Below are 23,904 nucleotides of genomic sequence, written 5' to 3' on the forward strand. Positions count from 1 at the left end.
GGATCTGGACAGGCTGGACCAATGGGCCAAGGCCAGTTGTATGAGGTTCAACAAGGAGAAGTGCCGGGTCCTGCCCCTGGGTCACAACAACCCCACACAACGCTACAGGCCTGGGGAAGGGAGGCTGGAAAGCTGCCTGGAGGCAAAGGCCCTGGGGGTGCTGGCTGACACCTGGCTGAACATGAGCCAGCAGTGTGCCCGGGTGGCCAAGAAGGCCAACAACACCCTGGCTGGTATCAGAAATAGCGTGGCCAGGACTAGGGCAGTGACTGTCCCCCTGTGCTTGGCACTGGTGAGGCCGCACCTTGAATACTGGCTTCAGTTTTGGGCCCCTCCCTTCAAAAGAGATGTAGAGGTGCTGGAGCGTGTCCAGGGAAGGGCTGTGAAGGGTCTGGAGAACAAGTCTTAGTAAGGGCAGCTGAGGGAACTGGGGCTGTTTAGTCTGGAGAAGAGGAGGCTGAGGGGGGACCTTACTGCTCTCTACAGCTCCCTGACAGGAGGCTGCGGGCAGGTGGGGGTCAGTCTCTTCTCCCAGATAATAAGTAACAGGACAAGAGTAAACAGCCTCAAGTTTCACCAAGGGAGGTTTAGATTGGGTATTAGGAAAAATTTCTTCACCAAAAGGGTGGTCAAGCGTTGGAGCAGGCTGCCCAGGGAGGTGGTTGAGTGACCATCCCTGGAGGTATTTAAAAAACACATAGGTGTGGTGTTTAGGGACATGGTTTAATGATGGACTTGGCAGTCCTGGGTTAACAGTTGGACTTGATCTCAAAGGTCTTTTGTAACCTGAGTGTTTCTATGATTCTGTGATCTTCCTGTACTGTCCTTGATTTTCTTGTGAACCTATTTCAGAAGCTTAATCTTTGCTGTTGTTTCAGGCTTTGCTGGGGTCTCTGCTAATGCATCCGTGAGACTGTTTTCAAGACCCTGAAGAGGGTTTCTGCTCCTCCCTGCAGCCCAGGTACTGTAGGTATCTCTCTGGTTCAGACAGTGACCTAGACACTATCTGCTGAGCACTCGGTCTCCACGTGGCAGCCTTATTTTGATTAGTCGAGGCACATCTCTGCTGCCTGTTGTGGGTGAGCTGTAATGTTACCCGGATGATGGGAGGACAGACTTCCTAGCATGAGCTGCCTCCTAACTGATGTGCTGTAAAACAGGATGGAGGCTTCTCTCAGAGCTCTAGAAAGAAAAACATTCATCCCGGTGGTGGTTTTTTTCTCAGACATTTCCCCAAATCCATCGGGGGGGGGGGGGGGGGGGGCGGGGCGGAGGGGAAGGGAAGAAACAGTATTTTTTTATTGTTTCATGATCCTGGGAATTGTTTCTTAGATGGAAAAGAAAACCCTAGGATAATTTTGATTACTTCAAAATGTTTAGTAAAGCAAAACATCTGTTCTGATCATGATTCTTAACTAACAATTTAATTTATAAATAAACAAAATCAAATTTGTTGTTTAATCTTTAATCTGAAAAAAAACCAAACCCGCTCAGACACTTTGTCAAATGACTTTTATAACATTGATAAAATGGTATTTTCCAGTGGAGATGGTCGGAACAATTTTGCTTAGTTCTTATTACTCTTTCAATAAAACATGCTAACGTTAGCAAGCATACTCTAGTACAGAATAGATGAAATTGCAAAGGGAGCTGGGAAGTCTTCACTGTAAGTATTCTGTGCCGTGTGAAGTCAAAGATCCTCAGGCAAACATAGCTAGAGACAGCAGATCTCTCAAAGGGCTAAAATCCCAGCTGAGTCTCAAATTCACCGTGCAGGAGAAAGAGCTGTAATCTGCTAATGAAAGCAGATGTACCGGAGTCATTCAGGCACCTACATCTGTCATGCTGCCTCCCCCTACCATCCTGCCTTGTTAAACCCACTCTTCCTTCTAGTCATATGTGCTTTTCTCATAGATGGCAAAAATAGGCAAGCGTGAATGTCAGTCATGTGAAAATTATTCCTTAGGACAGTTGTTCTTTCCTCATCCTATGTTACAGCCTTATTGAGTCCTAACGCTCCCACAGCCTCTAGGGCTCCCTGGGGCGTGCCACAGCCATGCAGCTCCCCCCGACAGCCACCCCTGTGCTGAAGCTGCCGAGGAGCTCGGGCCTGGGCCTGGCGGAGGGAAGCAGGCTGCACTCAGCCTCTGCTCTGCTCCTCCATGGCAAAAAGACCAAAACGGGGCAGGGGGGGTCACGGTGCCCTCCCGGGAACCCCGCTGCTGCCGGAGCCATCATCCCCAGAGAGCGGGCAGGGCCCGGGGCCTGGCCCCACCGGCCGCCGCGCAGGCTCCCGCCCAGGCCCGGCGGCGGCACGTCCCTCAGGCCGCCGGCCCCGGCCCCCGCGCTGCGAGCGCCTCCGCCCGCGCCCGGCCACCCGCGCGGCTGGTGCCCGCCGGGCCTTGGGCCCAGGTGCGGCCGCCCCGCAGAGACAGGGCACCTCTCCGCAACACGGCTCCGGGCACCCGGGCGTGGTGCTCCCCCCGGGCCCTGCGGGATCCCCCGCCGCGGCGGCCGCCTCCCGGCACCCGGAGAGGGCGGCGGGACCCGCGGCCTCCCCGCGCCACCGTTGGCCGCTCCCGCCGGTAGGCGGCGCTCTCCCCGCCTCGCCGCACCGCGGGCCCCGGCGGCAGAGGCAGCGGCGGAGGCGGAGGCAGGGGCGGGAGTGGGCGGGCAGCGCGCCCAGTGCCGCCTACTGCGCCCCGGGTCGCCCGCCGGGGCTGCTGCCGCCCGCTCCCCGCGCTAGGACGGAGCGGGGCTGCTGCCGCAGCGCCTCCTCCCCCCGCCCCGAACCGGCCGCCGAGCCGGGTGGCGCCGCGGGCCCGCCATGCTCTGCAGCAGCAGCGCCCTCGGTCAACATGGCGCCGGCTCCGCCCCCCGCCCCGGTCACGGGGCTGCGGCGCCCGCGCCTGCCGCGCTGCCATGGCGGCTCCCTGCGCGGTGTGGCTCGGGGACGCGGTAAAGCGGCGGGGGGGCTGCGCCGGGGGAGCGGGGCGGCGGCTGGGCCCGGGGGTGAGGGGGTGGCGGGGGTGGCGGGGCGCGCTGACCCGTGTCCCGCCGGCAGGTGGAGCGGGTGCTGTGCCCCTACGACAGCCATCACCGCGTCCCTCGGGCGTCGCTGGAGAGGCACGCCGCGTCCTGCCGGCTGCGCAAGATGGGCTACTCCGCCGAGGAGGAGGTGGGCGGCCGGGCCGGTTACCGGGGCGGGGGCGCGGGGCTGGCGCTGCTGCCCGGGGGGTGTCGCCAGCCCGGCAGAGCGGGGGGCGCGGGCGGGGGGCCTCGCTGGCCGGGCCGAGCGCGGAGCCGGTGTCGCTGGGGGCGGCCCCGGGGCCCTGGCTGAGCCGCTCGGTCCCGCAGGCGGAGATGTACGACTCCAGCTTCTTCTACGAAAACCTGAAGGTTCCCACCGTCGCCATGGGTGAGTGGAGGGTTTGCCTGACGGGGCCGTCCCGCCCCCGGGGGGCGGCTGGGGCTGAGGGGGCACCCGGGGGGGTGGGGGACAGAGGAGGGGACTGAGGGGACACCCCAGGGGCTACAGAGGATGAGGGGCTGAGGGGAGACCTGGCGGGGCAGGGCCCGGGTCCTGGCGGTAGCCCACCCCACTGCCTTGTCAGTGCAAATTCTCCAAGCCCTCCCGAGAAAACGTGAGTGCTCCCACCTGTGGGTTTATTTTTTCACCATTGTACTTTACCTTAATTTACCCTTGTTACATTTCCGTGGCTGTGTAATTCTGCTCTGTAGGGCACTTCACTGTTTTCATCTTCAAATTCAAGGAGGATTCCACTCCCCGCCCCCCACCCCTCCTTATATTCTTTTCCATGTTATTCCTATGTTTTCCTTACATGAAGTGCAGAAAGTGTATTGACATGCATGCTTAGAAGGTGGAAAAACTGGCCCTGGAATTTGGGGATATAACAATGGTACAGAAGAGAGTTGCATTATTTCTTTTTCCATATCCCTGTAACCCAGAAATCCTTTTTTTTTTTTCTTCTCCCTTCTGTTCAAATATGGAATAGATTAGAATTATATTTTTAGTTCAGACTTTACGTTATGCGTGAATAGAACTATAGTGTTCTGTAACATACCGTGTCTCAGAGGTGGGGGAATAAAGACTAGGCCTAGCAACTACTTGATGTAAAATTTGTATGATATTTATGTCTTCTGTGTCTGCAGATAAAGATCTACAGTTTCACATTGTTAAGCAAGCTAGAGCTCAAAGTGCAAAAGACGGTACAGGCTACAGTGAAGGTAAGTAGCAAGCAGGTACTGAGATGACTTCATCAGCTCTCATGCGGTGAGCTGCTCTTGTCTCCCACCTTGCAGCTTCCTTCGTTCCACTTGTGAACTGCTGTGAGGATTTTTATTTCTTTATTTTTAATATTCCTTCCCTTGTATGTTTTGGAGCATAACAACTTTCTCTACTTGGGGTGACTAGATAAGAGAATTTGAGTCTCTTGTGCTCACACCTGTGGTTCTCTTCAGACTGGAAAATCAACACTGCAAGATTCAGGAGTTTCTTAAAGCACTAATCCTTCACATCCCATCCCACCACCTACACTTCACTTTCTGCCTGCATTTTCTGCTATTACCCTTCTCTTTGTGGCCCCAAACTCTTCTAATGCTGCCTCCAGCCTTGCTCTTCATTTAATGGTCCCTTATGTAATATTTTGTTTAAGGATTAATTGCTAGGCGTGAGCTGTATGTGCTTGTCCACCACTCCTCAGATCTAAAACCAAACAACGTACTTGTTATTATGTTGTATTGTTTCAAGACTATCCTAAGGAGTTGTATAAGAAATATGCTGACAGATCTGAAAATATGACATTGCCCTCTGCCACTGCTCTCAGCTCATCAGTTCCATTATTTCAGTGGGTTTTGTGACAAGTGCGAGGACCACGACTGAGCTACGTTACTCTTTGAGAGTTCATACCAAGACAAAGTAGAAAAGTAGGGCTACCTATAGAAACCACTGTAGAGCTGCAGCATATGGTTTGGAAATTATTTCAGCACCTGAAAGATACAGCATTTACTGTCTGTCATCCTTTAGTTTGGTAAACAGAATGATTCAGAAGGAAAAGTAAATTTGTTCTACTTTCCTGACAGTCCAATATAGCAGTGCGTGCTCAGGCATAGTTTTTTGTGTTGTCTTTGTTTCTCTGGCACACCAAGTAGAGCCTTAACAGACAGCTGCTTGGGAAGGAGCTTTCATGTGGTGGGCACTGTCTCTGGAGCGCGTCGGATGCGTTTCCTCTGGAGGGAAGTGGTAACTCATTCATTTGACACAGGCACGTCCAAGTAGGGAAGAAAGAGATAAACCCTTTATCAAGTGGTGCATCGCAGAGATCGGTCAGTGAACCACTACGTGCCGGCGTTCACCTCTTCAGTTTTGACTGCAAGCTTGCATTTCTCTGAAGTTAAACTAGGACTGCATAGGGGTGGTTTTCATTGTGGCATCTTGGCCTGTTGTAAGATTTACTGACTTGGAATTCTTTAATTTAAAGTCTTTGGCAATAGAAACAAATGGAAAGCATTTCTCATGGCAAATTTTCTTTTGACTAACTGTATCAAAGGAAGTAATTTTCCTTCTTTGGTTTTTGTAAAAATTCTAACCATATTTAGAATATTAGAATAGCTATATGTTAGGACAGGAAAGCTGGTTTTAATTGCAAATTGTGAAATTTATGTAAAATCACAAACGTATAACTATTAGGGCACTTTTATGGGCTTCTATGACCATGTAAGAACAGTGCATTTTCAAAATAAAATTCTACTATTCATGTGCTAGTTCAGATTAGAAAAGTTCTGGTTTAGGCTCCAAGTACAGTAATGAGGAGACTGTATTTTAGATTTGTTGTTGTAGAGTCATTGTGGCTCCTCTTCCTCTTTGGTGTCTTTAGTGAAAGCAGGGTGTGAAAGATTGCCCAGCTTCCATTAAGTGCTGAATAATGTAGGGAAGCAGTAGCTTTGCTGTTGTGAAGGCTCCTGCACACACCCTGTCTTATGTGTTGGCTCTTCTGGAGATGTATGTCCGTGTGGGATTGTGCCATGCAGGGAAGGGTTGCGTTGAGGGGAGCAGGATTATGGAGGTCAGGTCAATGGTTGCTGGGAATTTGAATGTTATGGAGTAAAATACTTTTTGCAGGCAAGATCCTAGAATCCTGTGTGCTGTATCTTTAGGGAAGTCACTTGGCTGCTGTTGCAATGCATTGAGAATAGATTGTCTGGAGGATATGTCTTTTAACTGGGGAATGGGGAGAGTGAGTATTGGGCTGATCATTCAGGGAAAGAAGAGTGTGCAGTCAGTGTGTTTGTCTTTATAACTTCAGTCACCTGAACTAATCTGGACCATTTTCAAAGTGCCTTTGTAGCCCTTTTAGCTAAAAATGCCTGCAGCAGTCTATAATAAAAGCTCTGTAGAGAAAGTGACTGTGAGTGAGACTGATTTGCACAGCACCCATTACTTAGTCTCCGGGAAGCTTTCATTCTTCTTATCTGCAAAATACCTGTTGTTCTGCCAGTACTTTACAGAAAAATTTAGGAGTGAGACAAATCTGCAAGTCAGAGCTGCAGCCTCCTCTCTCTTGCTTTAGCATGTTAGCCAAGAGCTGAAACTGATGGGACAGCACAGAGTGTCCTTGTGATCTAATCTGGTACAGTCCATTCAAAGCATACAAAACCCCGTAACTAGCAGTGTAAGCAGTCAAGAGAGGTTAAACAGCCTGCATGGGGCTAGGGAGGGTTTCTTTTTCTTGGAGCAGTTTTTATCCTTTCAAATTAAGATGGATGAAACTTCTTACATATATGTAGGGGAAGAATGAAAACAGCATGGGTGGCTACTGCATTGTTTGTTTGCTGAGCTTCATGGGGTTCTCCTGTGTAATTATGCTGTTTTACTAATAGCAGCTGTCTGTTCAACCTCCAGGATCTTACTCATCACTGCCTGTAGAAGTTCCTCAAAATCACAAACGTTTCACCTGTGACCTGACTCAAGCTGATCGCCTTGCTCTTTATGATTATGTTGTTGAGGAAACAAAGAAACAGAGATCTAGATCCCAAATAATGGAAAATGACAGTGATCTCTTTGTGGATTTAGCAGCAAAAATCACCCAAGGTTTGAAGAATGATCTATTGTTGAATTTATGGCTCCGAACTTCATGTAGTTTGATGAGTCCTGTTGAAAGCCAAACTGAATTGCTTGTGCTATTTCTATTGTGAAAAGCGTACTGTTCTTAAAAGCCACAATGAAGACGTGGCATCAGAAAACACTAGTTCGGTATCCTTTATGTTGTTTTCCTTCCGAGAAAGCCTTGGTGCTCTGCTCTTGGCTCATGTATTGTGTGTATCTTAGCAGAAGGAATTTTTGTCTTTGCTGCAAGAGACGATGAGATTAAAGATCTCTTAAAAGTAAAAACTGAACAGGAAAGGTTGGCAGGTGTCTGATGGAGCTCTTGAGCAATATACAAATGGGTGGATTGGACTGAGGTCTCTTAACCCTGTTGAGTCATGCCCGTTTGTAACTATACTAAGTGCAACATAACCATCTGTGTTACCCTCTGAGCCCTGCTGTGCCTAGGAGGTAGGGCAGTGTTTGTCATCTGCACAGGTAAATGTTTTACGGAACCTGGCTTTCTCAGTCCTTGTGTCTTACTGTAATACTTGGTTTGAAAACATGGCCCATATTTTGTAGGTGTTTGACCAAATTGCAAGCCTGTATATTGATTTGGATGGCTGTCAGGAGACTGAGATTACATTACACAAGACTAAAAAGCCACCAAACAAGTGTTGCTAACAGCTAGCAAGAAGGTTGGAGAGGAAGCTTGCGCCAGTTAACTAAAAACTGGAGAAACTTCCGAAAGAACACAATATATTCTATGTTTTGGACTTTTATTACTAAGGCACCAGATGTGCATAGCTGCGGGTGCTAATGTCCTGCTAATGACCATTTGTTTTACTTCCAATTTTTTGCTAGATGATAGTCAGAAAGGTCCAAAGTCCCATCTTGAAATTCTGGCTGAAATGCGAGACTACAAGAGGCGGCGTCAGTCATATAGAGCCAAGAATGTTCACATAACAAAGAAGTCTTACACTGAGGTGAGATCTGAAGAGAGATTTTTGCACAAAAGTGCTTATTGTGTATCAGCATAAACAGTGATAAACCCTTTCAAAGATGATGTCTCTCTTTTTCCACTTTCTGCACCCTGCCTTTATTAGAGTTGCAAACTGTGGAAGAACCTGATTTTGTTTTTTGGTTTATTGCGACAAGTTACAAACAACAGGAGCATTTCTGACTTAAATTTTGAAGCTGAAAATGCCAGAAAGATATAGTTGACTGTCTGATGTGAAATGGTTCTATTTAAATTTATGCTGAAATACCTGTTTCTGCAAATCAGACTTTCCATTCAAACATCCTGATGTATAGGGTTTGGGGGCATCTTTATTTTTGGAGATGTTTACCTTCTGCTGCCTAGTTGCTAGTTTAGGCGACTACCACGACATGCTGCTTTTTTTGTTCTTTTTTAATATATCTTAATCTCCAGGTGATTCGGGATGTGATTGGTGTGCATATGGAAGAACTCAGCAATCACTGGCAGGAGGAGAACAGGTTGGATAACGCAGAGATATGTGAAGGAGGGAAGTCAAAATCTTCAGGAAGGTATGCCACAGTTGATGTGCCAACCTTGGCTGAGACATATGCACAATTTATTTCATAGTAATTCTATTAAGCTCTTGCTTGAGAAGCTCTGCCTGCATGAAGGATGGGGGAAATTGAGTTTTTAGCTTTCTTTCAGGGGTAAGGAGGTAGGTCGCAAGGGATCCAGTTGAACAGGTGGTTTCTGGTGGAGCTGGGGAATGAATAGTGTTTCCTCTGTGTCTAAATACATATGTATGTGATAGCTGGGAAACAAAAGGACACTGGAAGATACAAGTATGCAGCTTCTTCCCCTTCCCTACCACATGACAGGAAATGCTATGGTAGATATAATATAAAAATACCTCAGATAAAAGGTTTTTGTAACTTACTAAATACGGGGACCCTTTACAGTTCATATCACTCTGATTGCTGCTGTGCTACCCAGCAGTGTGTTTTATGTATACTTATTTCTTCCCATGTCAAGCAACACTGCACACTCTTCCAGCCATTAACTGCTGAAATAAAAATGGTCATGAACTAGTGATAGGGTATTTGCGCTTCTTCAGGAGAGCTTTGAGGTGAAAATGTTGAAATAAATTAAAAAGTGACACTTGAGGTGTTTTGTTTTCAGCATTAAAATGAAGGTGAATGAAAACGCTGTACAGGAGATCAGGCTGGCTGGGTTTTCCAGCTGTAAGTAGCAGCTGAAGGCAGGTGGTTGAAGAGTTAGGGATTTAAAGCAAAACAGTGAACCCCTTCTACTGCCCCCTGTTTCATGAGCAGAGGTGGTAAAACAGAGGGGCAGTGTTTGTATTAACTACTAAATAGTGTGCTGAGATGTGCAGACATGTAAGAGCATGGTCTTTGGGCCTCTTTTGGCAGGTATTGTATTTCTTGGGGAGATAGAAACAATAAAAGTTATGTCCTCTGTCTGACACCATTAGTAGGTCATTATATTACAAAACTGGTACGAGAACAATAGTGACTGAAACTATTTTTATTGAATAAAATAATTATTTTTTTCAGAAAGGAAGACAGGCGATCAGCCTCAGTGGACTCACGGCAGTCTGCAGGAAGCTCTAGGGATATGGAATGCACCAGGCATAAGAGAGAGAGCAGCAGGAGTCCAAATAAACGGAAAAGGAGTCGTGAAAGAGGCAAAGACAGAGATACTCGGAGAAAAAGAGAGAGGTGAGCATAAATAGTGACAGCTGACTCCTGCCTCTGAATCGGGCAGCTGTAGCCATCGTCCATGAGAATTTAGTGTAGAGTATTAGAATATCTAGTCCACTTAAAAACTAGGCTAATCTCATATTAGTAGGTTTACACCTATATGTACTATATACTACAGAGAACATGCTGAGAATCACAAACTGTGATCCAGACTTCACTCGCATCTGAAAGGTGAGACTTTCAGCCGCAGGCTACAGGATTAGCTTGTACTTCTTCATCAGCATGTCCATAGGGGAACCTATTTCCCATTTAACTGAGTGCGCTTGTCATGTCTAATGCTGATTTCTGCTCTAGAAAACAGGATCGTTTGTTTCACTAAAATGTATATACATACAATCACTTGACTAGCTTTTCTATGGTAGATGCTTCAAAGCAATGCTGTTGCTCTTCACCAGTTCTGGACATATTTCTAGGCAAAAGAAAACAAATCTAGGCCATCAAACAAAGGCACATTTGCATCTGCAGCACCATAGGTGAAACCTGTGTTTGAGCAAAGGTTTAGGCTGCTATGCAGCAGAAATGCTGTAGGTAACTCATGGATGGGAATGATCACTAGTCTCAAATCTGGCTTCATTACACAGTGATGCTGTTCATCCTAAACTGATTGCCGCTATGGTGCTGCGTGGGAAGGCCTCAATTAAAACAGCATAGGAAGCAAACTGTCTTAAAGTAGTTTACTTTCTTTCCTTAGAAGAGGACGTGATTACAAGAGCTTTCTCTGCCCCCCCCCCCTCCCCTTCAGATTTTGTCAGTCTGAACCTAACAGCCCACACAATGTTTGTGATTTTGTTTCAGGGATGAAGACAAATATCACAACCATAAAAGAAGAAAGTAGAAACAAGAACCTAATTATTTTGTTTGTCAGCCATTCAAAAAACGGCTTGTACAGGAGCTATCGTTACTGCCATTGTGCCAGGGACAGTAATGCTGTGTACGTTAATACTGGTGTTGCATCACAGCTGTGCTTGGAGACAAAAACAGAAGAAGTGTGAAGGTTGTCAAGATGGAAGCAGCATGTATATCAGAAAATGTGTAAATCTGTAACACTACTGCTTCTGTTAATAAATCATATTCTCTCAGCTATTGGAGTTTAGTGTGAGAAGGCTGTACTAACTTGCCTTCCTGGCCCATAGCAGATACAGAACAGAGCTAATCCCTGGAGTCTAGGATCAGTTACAAATGGAAAAGGCACGAAGAGAGCTCCCCTCCTACCCCTGACACTGTCACCTCTAGGAACAGTGTTCCAGAAAGACGGCAGTTACTGCCTAGTTACAGCATGTACCAGAAGGAAGATCGCAGAGTTCTCTAACAGGCTAAAATGTCCTCAGCTGCAGCTAGTGGTAAAAGGACAGTAACGGGAAAGCTACTGTTCCTAAGCTCATGCTCAAAGAAATTTATGATCAGTGTCATCTGGCAAATATGATGAGAATACAGCTCTCCATAGAAACTAATGGGGAGACACCAAAGAAACTTGTAATACTGCTGATTGCCAAATGCTGGGTGCATACCCCTTTTCTTCCAGAAATAACTACAAGGAGTAGATTAATATACAAGTATTAGTCACAGAGGCTGGTAAGACATGCCAGTACATACTAAGGGTGTGTAGGAGGGTTCCACTTAAGCTCAGTGAGATTTTTACTGTATCAATTTCTGTTCCTGTTAATTTCTCACACAATCGTACTATAGCAAGGTCAGCCATCATCAGCCAAGCTTGTTACCTCAACAAAATAAGCAACTATAAAAGTACAAGCTTGCAGATCCAACTTTCCTCCCTGCAATACTTAATGTTTGATCGAGTTGCCAGGAGAGGGCACTCCATACGTTCCTGATTTTGGCTGCCCCTGTCAATGGAATCTCTAGTTTTATTGTAGCCACTAGTATCCTGTCTTACTCAAATTTTTCTGCAATTAAGCATGATTATCTGTTACTAAATACTTGGCCTAATTCTGACTGATTCAGACTTCTGTACCTACTACAGCTGTCCAACTCAAACCCAAACTGAACTCTGTCAGGCATTTCTCACCTACATGACAAATGCAGTAGCTTTTCGAAAAACAGGATGTATTTTAAAACAGATCCTTAATTAGAATTAAGTCCATGTAAAAATGGAGAAAGCATTTGAGTTCTGAAAGGGTCCTAATTAGAGGGAAAACAATGTAAAACCATTGTCCTTTCTTGATTTGATGTTTCTTTTTCCAGCTCAGGCACAGGGTTCTCATGAAGTTCTCTTGAGTAAGGCTTGGTAAAACTATTAATAGAGTGTGTTCATGCAGACGAGGTCATCAAAAGACAAGCTGTATTTGTGTAAGAGTCCAAAAACCCAGTCAGTGCTACTAGAAGCATAATGAGAAATGCACTAGTTACAGCTGTCCAATCTTCTCTAGATTTAATTCTGTGGTTTACTACTTTTCTCACAATCACTTACAAAGTATAGGTAGGAAGATCCGTAACAAAATACCTTTTAAGTGAACGTAAACAGATGACAAGGTATCCCTCCATAGGTGCAAGCATCAGTGTTTGAGGCAGGAGAACAGCGTAACCATGTATTCAATTAACATCCACTGAAGGGCAATTTCGGGAGTGGAATAAAGAAAGGAAGTGCCAGAGAAGAGCTCACTGTGTATTGCAGTGTGCAAATAACGGTCCTTTGAACACAAATTGTCATGCACGTATTTATTCCTCTTTTCCTCTAACCTAGTGCTGAAGAGTAGGCTTGGTCAAAACGGCGTTGAAGGCTGGGGCAGAAAGTTTCTGAGCAACACCATGCCAGTTTGTTGGTCACTGGAGAGGAAAAAATTAAAATGTTTTAGAACAACACTTTAACATGGTAAATCCTAGTGTGCTGGGCAAGATACAATGGAGGATTATATTAATTGCAAGAGTAGTGGGATCAAAAAGTGGTTCTTACTGAAAATTGTCAGTCTGGTAACTAATGCCAGAATAAATCAGTTCATTTGCGTGCTTGTGCATTTTTGAGCTCCCATGTACGCAGAGCTGGTGGCAATCTAAGTGTATTGGGTTTGCACTGCAAGCTTTTGGTAGCGGGGGGGCTACAGGGGTGGCTTCTGTGAGAAGCTGCTAGAAGCTTCCCCTATGTCTGATGGAGCCAATGCCAGCCAGCTCCAAGGTGGACCCACCTCTGGCCAAGGCTGAGCCCATCAGCGATGGTGGTAGCACCTCTGGGATGACATTTAAGAAGGGGGAAAAGTTACTGCATAGTGGCAATTGCAGTTGGAGAAAAGAGCGAGGCTATGTGAGAGCACAACCCTGCAGACACCCAGGTCAGAGCAGAAGGAGGGCAGGAGGGGCTCCAGGCACTGGAGCTGAGATCCCCCTGCAGCCCGTGGTGAAGCCCACGGTGAGGTAGGTTGTGCCCCTGCAGCCCATGGAGGTCCATGGTGGAGCAGATATCCACCTGCAGCACGTGGGGGGCCCCACGCCAGAGCAGATGGATGTGCCTGAAGGAGGCTGTGACCCACTGGGAAGCCCACGCTGGAGCAGGCTCCTGGCAGGACCTGTGGAGAGAGGAGCCCACACTGGAGCAGGTTTGCTGGCCGGGCTTGTGACCCCGTGGGGGACCCCCGCTAGAGCTGGCTGTTCCTGAAGGACTGTGCCCCATGGGAGGGACCCACACTTCACAGTTTGTGAAGAACTGCAGCCTGTGGGAAGAACTCACATCGGAGAAGTTCATGGAGGACTGTCTCCCATGGGAGGGACCCCATGCTGGAGCAGGGGAAGAGTGTGAGGAGGAAGGAGAAGCAAAGACAACATGCAATGAACTGACCATAACCTGATTCCCTGCCCCACTGCACTGCTTGGGGAGAGGAGGTAGAGAAATCGGGAGTGAAGTTGAGCCCACGACAAAGGGAGGGGAGAAGAAAGAGATTTTTAAGATTCCATTTTATTTCTCATTACCTTACTCTGATTTGATTGGTAATAAATTAAACTAATTTCCCCAAGTTGAGTGTTTTGCCTATGATAGTAATTGGTGAGTGATCTCTCCCTGTTCTTAATTTGATCCACAAGCGTTTTGTCACATTTTCTCTCCCCTGTCCAGCTGAGGAGGGGAGTGACAGAGCGGCTGTGGTGGGCACCTGGTGTCCAGCCAGGGTCAACCCACCCCAGACAGAGACCAATTCCAGATAGATGGTGGTAAGAGTAAGTATCTATGCGAACATGCCATGTAGGCAGCACTCGAGGGACAAGCCTGTTAACAGATCTTTTAAAGCTGATCAAAAATAAAGTGCAATTTGTGCGACCTATTTATGACTACAGATAAAATGAGTGGGAGTTATCACTGAGAGCTAGATTGAAGACACTGTCATTTTCATATATTCCTGATGCTAATTCCATGATAATTCTAGCAGGAATATATGCGGTATCTTGATCGATTCTTTCCTCGATCTGCTGCAAAGTTAAGAGATTTTGACGCTTAAATTTTGTGGGCACGAGACTTCACATAACCAGTCTATTTGAGATTTTTACCTGTAGCAGTTAGCGTGAGTTAGGCCTAGTTAGCAGAGCTGTTAGTACAAGTCTATGAATTTTAAGCTTTTTGCTGTTGTAGAGGTTGACAAAAATGTGATCAGCCATCAGTCTAAAGCAACAGAATAGCGTTGGTGTGCTCAAGAAAAAAGGTAGCCAAACTATGCAAATATCCTATTGATCGTCATGAAGTGCAAGTGTCCAGAAGTATTCAGAACAAAGAAGCTGTGAGCACCAACGACAGTGACAGTATATCAGAAAATGGCATTTGAAGGGACCGACCACCATCAGGGTATGCTCTACCCAGTCCTGTGAAGGACACCTAATGATACCGGAGAAAACCTTGCCTCTTCATTATGTAGCGAGTCAAAGATTACACAACAGCACAAGAGACCTGTCAGTGATAGCCAAGCAGACAGCCAGGCAGGGAGTTTTGCTTAACCTTCAGCCTACAGACCTCCTGCTGTGAAGAGCCACATCAGTTCATGGCTCACCGACAAGACTGACACTGAACTATAAACTGATCTATCTCACAGCGAGCAGAAAGGGGAACACAACAGACTAGAAATGTACCCAACCACCCCGACTTGGTGTAAACATCAAAACAGGATGAAGATTTCAGGTGGGACTATGTGTCTTTTGTCCTTTATACCCACTGGAGGCAACCAACACCAAGACCATTCCAAGAATCACAATTTACCATAGCTAACATTAAAAAAATTAAAGACCCAAACCATTTAAGACTAAGTGCATACCAGATGTTTTCTCAAGAAAATTTCTAGGGAGAAGTAATCCAGGAGAAACACAATAGAAACTTCTGAATTCAAGTGGGAATTCCCAGTTTTCTCTCTGGTTCATGATATATTTAAATCAAAAGAGCAGCGCATAAGATGCTGCTGGTTCCAGTACCAGTAATATGCAGATGATACAAACCTGTATATAACTGCTTCCTACGGGGAAAATTATACCACCAGACAGTGACTTCAATATTTCAAAGAAAGAGGGATAAGTAACAATTTATCATTTAACAGATCAAACCCCAGTGATGACAACAAGATATAACTCTGTACACTTGATATAACCTTGGTCAACCTTTACTCCTGCCATCACGGGTATGCCCAAAGTAAGGATAGACTGTTTACCTGAAATTAAAGGTTTACAGAGAACCCAGAGGTGATCAATAAACTAAAATGCCATGCATGGATTTTTACTTACGCTTGTTCTTTAATTCTGCGGAGGAATGCCTCAGTTTTCTCCTCTGGTATCTCTCCATCAATACTGGCCAAATATGAGTAAAGGAATGAGAAGGTTTCAAAGGGAATGCGAGCTGCTCCGCCTTCTGGGTCCCTTGTTAAGATTTCGCAGGCGTGTTTCATTGAACTTAGTAAGGACTGCAGGGGATTCAGTCAAGAAACAAGAGGAACACTATGAGGGCCATGAACATCCTTTGCATACCATGACAAAATCCGCACTGTAAGCCACTAAAAGTAAGTGTAAATGAGATGAAGGCTTTATCATTGTCGCCTAGCTTTCAACCCCACATTTACCCTCCAGTGCAGGTCCAGGGATGGAAACAATAATGAAGCCCTAGTAGAGACAGGAGTAAAAAAGACCAGAATCCCATGATGTTTAAAGATTGCATAGGGTCGTCTGAGCCCTATCTCTGGTATGGCTGAATTGCTCTGCTCTGCTGCTGTAAAAGCTCCAACATCCCTGTATCTGGTGGCATGTCTGTGTATTTATTACCTCGATGGATCTAAATGAATTCTCAGCAGCAGTTAAGACAAACAAATCTACAAATGCCAGAAAATTCATATGGGTTTGATGATTTTTATTATGAAACATGATATTAATCATGTGTCGTGATATTTTATTATGACACATGACATACAATGTGAATTTTTTGGAGTGCTGATATTTACTGTTTTTCTTATCTGTATGCAAGTTCCATTTTAGTAGTTAGTAGAAAATAGACTAAGGCAAAAAGTATTTCAGTTTAGTCAAAGCCCAATAAAATCCAAGTTCCCTTAAAAACAAACATGCCTCAAAGTATTAGTTCGAAATACACTTTGAAAGAAATCCTTTATTCCATACAGTGCCCTATGCATTGTAAGTTATACAGGAAATGTGTGGAAAAATTCAGCATTGAGCTTCACTGAGTCAAAAACTGGTTGGATGCCATTAAAACAAAGAAACAAACAAAACAAAACAAAAAAACCACAGACCTTTTTAACCCAAGTAGTAATATTTTTACTGTAACGTTTTCAAACTTTATCCTTACCTCTTCATTAACAAGGAAGCAATGACTTTGTAAAAATAGAAGTATTTCCAAACAGTAGAACAGCAATATTCAAAATAAATGCAGCATCTTTTCAAGACCCAGAACGCAGGCCAAAGAAGTGCCATTTTAGAATCCTTTAACAGTTTTACTTAACGCGGTTCCTCCTCTGGGAAGCCTCTCCAGGGAAGGAGAGGCAGTTGCCTATATGATGGCAGACTCCACCCTCTGCAGTTTGCTACCTTTCTACTGTCATTCCTGCTCCTACCACTCCAAGCTGCCGCTGTCTCTCTCACAATATGGCAAAGTTATTCACTTCAATTTTGCCACCTTTGAAAGACAATTTAACAGGCTACCTGTGTGGTGATTTCTCCAAGGCTGTAAAAAACACATCAGTGCTTTACAGAAAGATACTTCAGATGACTGATGTTCTTAAGAGGTTCATACTTGTCTACTTTTCTATCTTAACTGTGACCCCACTGAACTACGAACACATTTTACAGCTGCAGGAAATGAATGTAAATTTCTTGTGCATGTCTTTCTTTCTGGTTTAGGAAAACGAAGTTTAGGTTTCATTATACAGAGCTGAAATCAAATCATTCAGTTAATATCTGAAAGGATGAAAGGATAGACGGAGGTAAATTTAGCTTGTCTAGCTCCATTAGAATGATGTTCCTGTGACCCTGTTTTTGGTTTGATTTTTTTTTTAAGTAAGTAACGTTGCTGTCACTTTTTTTTTTAAATGAAGAAAGGAGCTCAAACTACAAAATCATGTCAGGAGGAGGATTGGAATCAAGAAATACAGTTAGAAATGACTAAATATATATGCACACACAATTGCATCGCCAGGCCAACATTCAGAGCTTCCAGATATTGCAAGATTCTCAAAATGTTATTTAATATATATTTTCTTTTTAGTACCCCCTCTTCCCTACTGTAGAAATCATTAAAAGTATTATACCTCATGAGAACATCAGCTTAGTGCCTTTTATAATCTCTCATTCTGTTGAAATGCTCTGCTGAGATTTTATTACTGACATTAAAAGAATTACATGGTGATTTAATAACATTAACTGCTTCTGTGAAAATTTAATTGACTACACAATCAATCTAAAATTGATGTTTTAATTTCTCCCTCTGGTTCTCCTCCACGGACATTTACACTGATGCCATAAGCATCATTCCTCTGTCACCCTCTCTTTCATGGCCCAAGCTTCCTGCAGGCATGCTTGCTCTTCTACTGTCATCCCAGTAAAGAGAGGACCTAGACATCTTTCTAATTAAACTCCCCTGAACAAAAGCTGGTGGAGAACAGAAGTAAACATGCAAGCCATTTTGTCAGTTGCTGCAAAAGTAATCACCATTCTTCAAAGTCCATTTGCATTAATTGTTTTATGCTCTGCCTCATATATGATCATATATAACTGTTTCCGCGTTTGGGTATGAGGGCTCCTGCTTTGAACGTACCTCGCCAAGCGCACTGCATGCAAGTGCCAGAACCTTCATCCATTCCACCTCCTTCCCAAAATTGTCCAATTGCAGGATAGCGTTCAGCTGCTCCTCTGGCAAGCACAGGTGCTTCCATTTTTCCTTCAGTTCTGCAACATTCACCATGCCTTTGGGAGAAAGCTTTAAAAAAACCCATGGTATCACAATAAGAACTCTGAAAACCAGAATGAAACAACGAACGCAGTCCCTTCCCAAAATACATCAAATACATAACAGTCAATCTCCCCAGCCACCTCCAACACATCGGCGTTCCTTGACAGCACTGGCATTTGATAAAAGGCCAGTTTGTACCTGTTTGTGCAAGATTTTAAGGAGTCCCGGTGTTAACACAGCATCTGTTTTCTCTGTTGCTAAAGGCATTTCAATCCTTTCCTTCACAGGAAGGGGCTCGCCTTTTGATAATGCTGAAAAATACCTAAGTGAACAGGAAGAGCAACACACTTCAATGCCTATGGCTATTACAAGCTGCACAAAAGGAAGTGCTCTTACAGTTCAGTGAATGAATCCACACTCTCCCATGCCAGAGTGGCAGCTCTCAGCAAGCTGCCCACACACACAACTCCCATCTCCCTGTGCCCAGATGCCACCTTTCTTTTTAGTGGCAAAAGCAGCAAGTGATTTATTAACATCGGAGTGTGCTTGCAAACCAAAATGCAGGCTCTTCCCATATGATTGATGGTCACCTAAGCACACATTCCCCTCACACACTACCCAAAAAGCACAACTGGCTATGTGCACTGCAACTCTCTCATCAGCATTTCTATTTCCATCCACTCCAAAATAAAATTTAAGACTAGAGCATAAAGGGAATTAGATGAATGTCCTTTTAATTATAAGGCTACCACAGCCTTAAGAGCGATCACCTCTGCCATAACTTGCCAGCAAACTGAACTGTGCAAGGAAACCTTTGTTTTCTGTCAGTCAGTGGTAGGTCTAATTTAAGGGTTTCTCCACTCATCCTCCCTTACCTGCCCTGGTCACCCATGTCCATGCCCAGCCTATCCCATGCTGTGCAAATACTTGCCAAAATGCACAGCAAGCAGCACTGCAGAACTGAATTACTGTGTATCTATTTCTGTACAGTCACCCTATGTACGCACATATAACTCCTGGGCTATTTTTCAGCCAGATGTTTCCCCACCTGATTATTCACAGGGACAAGCACTACAACACTGGCAGCGCAGGTGATCACAGCCTTGCTCTGCTTCGCGTGACTCCCTGGGGCAGAGCAAGGTCTGGACCTGGTGCTCTCACACCAGAGCATACTCCAGAAAGAGGGGTGAGCGATCAGCAACAGCCACCCACCCCTCTGCGGAGGCTCCTCTGACCGAGCTGGTGCAATCCTTCAGCAGAGGTTGGGGTCTGGCCACCGAGGTGGCCATGGCATTGCTGCACTACGCCGTGCTCTCACCAGCACCGTCCCAGCAGGCTCAAGCTACCTGGTGACTGCTGCTTCTGGCTGCTGGGCTGGGGCAAGCTCACCGCACATCCACCCACCAGAGGTGTGCTGCACCGCACACCCATCACGTTCCTAAGAAACACCACATCACTTTAAGATGGTCCCGCTGCCTTTCTCCAACACCACAGCTGTAGCAATTCAGCTTCAGGTTCTTCTCTTTTTAACAGGCAAGTCAGACTCCAGCCTTGGCTTTGTTAACATCCTCCCCTCCCTCATGTACAGAATACAGATATTTTTCAGTCTTCTCAACTGAGAACATCTCAGATGCCTTTCAAGAACTCGTCCACACAAACCATAGAACAGGAAAATGATAGTGAGTTTCTGAGGTAAAAGAAAAAAAGAAGTTGAAGAAAAAACATTCAAACAAATCAACTTTACAGTAAGAGATTTATTACATGGACCATCACCTGAAAGTTACAACTTTTCAGGCTCTTCTTCCTATTCCCATAACATTTAAGGAGACTCCTTAAATTTGTTCCTGGAAACAAAAAAAACCAACCCCAAAACCTAAGCAAGCTTAAGAATTAGAAAACTATTTTTTAGGTTTCCTTTGAACTCCAGAAATTAAAGCCTCATGAGAGGAAGTTGAAAAAAAAAAAAAAAGTTTTTGTTTTCAGGACAGAGAAAGTAGTAACAAAAAAAATTAGGATGCATTTTCTGTATGGAAAACAAACTATTCCAGAACTACGCCAGTTCTAAACTTCAATGAAAGAGAAAATAAATCAAGTATTACATTGTTTTTAAAAGGCTCACATGCAGCTTTAATGCATGCAATATACAGGTTGGCTTAATAATCAAATACAGCTCCACTGTACAATAAGCAGGAGCAGTGAGATTTTGTGGATCCATACGCATAGCACTACACCGTTATGTGAGCATCATACTTACGCAGCTGCCCACTGCAAAACATCATGAGGCTGAGTCCTAATAGCAGCTTTAGTAAATTGCTTCAGAATGTCAGGTAGCTCAGGGGGGATTTTGATCTGCTGAGCACAAAACATCGTTTCTGGAAGAGGCATGGTCTGTTCCTGTTCAGTTACAAGGACCTGAAACAAATAACAGAACAGCAGTTCACAGGTGCAGAACGGGAATGAAAAACTGTGCGTGCAGATGGGGGCCAACAGTGCTTGTATCCAAACTCACGCCTGTCCTACTCGACAGCTGGGGCTACTGGAGAACTGACAGACTCAGAAGGATGAACAGACAAGCACCGCACATCTCTAAAAAACTTAAACTTGATGGCAACACCAAGCAAAAGACTGGCACTTGGACACCAACCACAATTCCAGGTAAGAAGAACTACTACTTCAACAGATATCTTTAGATACTTTTAAACCAGTTTTTCTCCTCAAACCTATGACCATATGAATTTGCAAAATGGGCAGTCCAGACAAGTCACACCGCACGTGCCAATGTGAAAGCTACGTTGAAACTCACTACTGCACGCCAAGGAGAGCCCTGTCATTTTTGTACAGAAAGTAGAGTAAGCAGATTAGCAAGTTTCTACTGCGTTTACATATTTAAAAAAAAAAAAGGCTGTAGCAGAAAGTTACTAATTTGTGCTCCTAGCAGACTTGCATAAAAAAAATCAGTGATGAACAAAACATTTACGTGTGCCACAATTATGTATTGCACTTTGCTCACATAGCTCTACAGGCAGGCTTGTCTCACTCAGGATGTAACTTGTTGCAGGAATCCTGTTGCTCAAGATCCAAAAGAAGGGACAGACAGGTTATCATATGTTCCTTCTCCCACTGTAGCAATGGAGCACATTTGGTGGGAAATCTGAGCACTCTCCTCATCATTTCAAGGACAAACTACAGTCTATTTAAACCGATTTAGCAAGAAGAGCTGAAAACACGTCAGTTATTTGCAGAAGGGAAGAGCAGTGAAAGCAATGGCATCAGAAAAGGAATCAATGTAACAGCATCCTTTATACCTTCAGATTTCTTTATTTTGAATTTTTAACATGAAAATAAGAGTATCTGGCAGGTGGCTTTCTCCCCTATCATGTGATATTTTCTGTATTGAAAAAAACCCACAACAACCCACCACAAAACTCAAAAGTCAGTGATGGAGGAGTGGGACTGCTGTGATTCAAGGCTCCTTTAAGGATCAAACCATACTTAGAACTTCATTTCTGAAGAAATACAGACAGGGTACAGCATCTTCATACTCCAACGCAGCAAATGTGCATCAGGGACAGACTTCAGAGTGTGCATTTAATTGCTACATTGGTCACGCGCTTTCAGAAATGATTCAAAAACACAGCTCTAGCCACGAGACTGAAGCTGAAGGCAAAAAGGGGATTTCAGGAGAAGCTAGAGAACAGAAAAACCTCGAGGAAGGAATACATGTGTGTGCAGGTGCTCTTGGGAAGCAGTCAAAGAAAAAAAAAAAACTAATCTGAAAAGAGAAAGTAGAGAAGCAAAAAAAAAGCATTACAACTGCTTTTCTGTAGTAAGCCATTAATCGCAGTCTCATGGAAAGGCTGAGGGTGGCAGGGTCCTCTGGAGATGATCCAGCCCAGGCCTGGCTCGAGCGGGGTCCCCAGAGCGGGGTGCCGGGAGCCGTGTCCAGGCGGGCTGAGTATCTCCAAGGATGGAGACTCCCCACTCCCCCAGGACAGCCTATGCCCGCGGTCGGTCATCCTCACAGCGAGACAGGGCACCCCGACGTTGAGAGGGAACCTCCTGTACGTACACCCCCCTAAGGAGCAAGGCAACCCGCAGCCACCTCAGCCAGGCCTGGCCGCCCCTCGCCGCCACCCCACGGCAACACCGTGCACAGAGGCCGCCTCACCGCTCCCACCTCCCGCCCGCCCTCATTCCACGCACCCAGCGCCAGCCCCAGCCGTGTCGGGTATGGAGTTAAACCCAACAGCCCGCCCCAAACACGGCCGGGACGCGAAGGCCCCGGGCATCGCCGCCCCCCGCCCGGGCCACCGTTACGATCTCTCGGAGGCCGCCGCAAGGCCCCGGCGCCGGGAGAGCTGCGGCCGGCGGAGCCTCACCGCCGTCCCACGGCGCCCCCCGGCCGTGCTGCCCCGGGGCTGGGGAGGCCGGGCAGGGCAGGGCTCCTCACCTGCCCCGCTCCGCGGCCCCGCTGCCCGGGCAACGCGGGCGGGGCGGGGGGAGGCCGGCGCGGTGCTTAACGGGGGAAGGCGGGGGTGGTCGCCGACCTTGAAAATGCAAGAGCAACGCCCGATTTACGCAAACTCCTGAAGGGACATGAAGCGCCTCGGCTCGGAACCCGTGGCGGGGGTCTTGTTCCGAGGTGCCCCCGGCTCCCCGCAGCCGCCCCCGCCGCCATGGCGCCCCGCAGCCCGGCCTCCGGCCCGCTCCTGGCTCCTGCCCGGCCCGGAGGAGCCCACAGCCCCTCTCGGGGCTGCACTACAGACACAGGGCAACGTGCTCCCCAAAGTTCCCGTTACTGGCCGTGGCTGCTGGTTCCAAGGGCGGGCTGGCCCCAGCACCCTCCCCGCCGGTCAGCCTCCACGGTCCTGGGGGGAAGGGGAGCTGGAGCACCGGCCGCTCCCAGCTCCGGGCGCTGCCGGGCGGGCAGGGCCAGCTCCGGCGGTCCCACCGCGGCAGAAGGTCAAGGAGCCAAAGTGCCCCCCGGGCTCAGAGCCTTGGCGGAGCACAAGATGGCTGCGCCTTGCCCCGTGGATAAACACAGCAGCGCAGGCAACGCGAGTGGCGCCCTCGGTGAAGACACGGATGCAGCTCCTGGCTCCAAAGCAATGCTGCCCCTGTCCCTGTAACAGCCAGCACGGGGACACAGCACTCAAGTGAACATGGTAGTAGGATTATTCGCTTCGAAAAGCCTTCACAAGCCCTTTCTCCAAAGAAACACAGCTGCTGACCAACCCAAACAGTTCCTGAAAAAGAAGCATCTCATGTGAAGCCAGCCCTCCTTAATCCACATTGTGTCATCACTGATGAACACAGGGCTGTACAGGACAGATGAAACTGTGGTCTCTGGAAAGCAAAAAAGCACACATTTTAACAACTGTTTAATCTTTCAGAAAACATGAACACTCCACAGAGGCTACAGGCCAAGTGTTGGACCTCAAAATACTTTGCAGATTCCTGCAGCTACATGAGAATTGCAAACTTCTGCCACACCATCACATCCCTGTTCTTTACATGGGTAGTGCTTTAAAACAAGAACACTACAGCAAAAAAACCCCAAACAAACCTGTCGCAAACATTATCCTGCAGGGGTTTACAGAATGGAATTTCATTAATTTCACAATATATTTTTTCCAAAGGTATCTAGGGGTAACATAAACAGCAGAAGTCTCAT

General features: G+C 46.4%; 2 protein-coding genes across 6 annotated transcripts; one reads left to right on the top strand and one right to left on the bottom strand.

Annotated features, from left to right (window-relative positions):
- Positions 1–2,742: 2,742 nt before the first annotated feature.
- SNRNP48 (small nuclear ribonucleoprotein U11/U12 subunit 48) lies at positions 2,743–10,944 on the top strand. The gene is made up of 9 exons (XM_040588125.1): positions 2,743–2,958; positions 3,065–3,178; positions 3,358–3,418; positions 4,174–4,248; positions 6,923–7,111; positions 7,970–8,091; positions 8,538–8,653; positions 9,659–9,823; positions 10,661–10,944. Exons 1-9 carry the CDS (start codon positions 2,923–2,925, stop codon positions 10,698–10,700), a joined length of 918 nt encoding a protein of 305 aa, XP_040444059.1. The 5' UTR covers positions 2,743–2,922; the 3' UTR covers positions 10,701–10,944.
- Positions 10,945–12,552: 1,608 nt separating this feature from the next.
- On the bottom strand, positions 12,553–22,721 carry ROPN1L (rhophilin associated tail protein 1 like). 5 transcript variants are annotated; one of them, XM_040588127.1, is made up of 7 exons: positions 22,610–22,677; positions 22,042–22,305; positions 20,485–20,642; positions 18,429–18,552; positions 18,096–18,257; positions 15,566–15,741; positions 12,553–12,646 (listed from the first exon to the last, which is right to left on the bottom strand). In XM_040588127.1, exons 2-7 carry the CDS (start codon positions 22,078–22,080, stop codon positions 12,583–12,585), a joined length of 723 nt encoding a protein of 240 aa, XP_040444061.1. In that variant the 5' UTR covers positions 22,081–22,305; positions 22,610–22,677; the 3' UTR covers positions 12,553–12,582. The 5 variants fall into 5 exon arrangements, with proteins under 5 accessions (XP_040444061.1, XP_040444064.1, XP_040444062.1 ...); XM_040588130.1 differs by lacking the exon at positions 22,042–22,305 and having other exon boundaries at positions 22,610–22,721; XM_040588128.1 differs by lacking the exons at positions 22,042–22,305; positions 22,610–22,677 and adding an exon at positions 22,681–22,715.
- Between the last annotated feature and the right edge of the window lie 1,183 nt (positions 22,722–23,904).

The sequence above is a fragment of the Falco naumanni genome, chromosome 3 (assembly GCF_017639655.2).
Source record: "Falco naumanni isolate bFalNau1 chromosome 3, bFalNau1.pat, whole genome shotgun sequence".
Lineage (NCBI taxonomy): Eukaryota > Metazoa > Chordata > Aves > Falconiformes > Falconidae > Falco > Falco naumanni.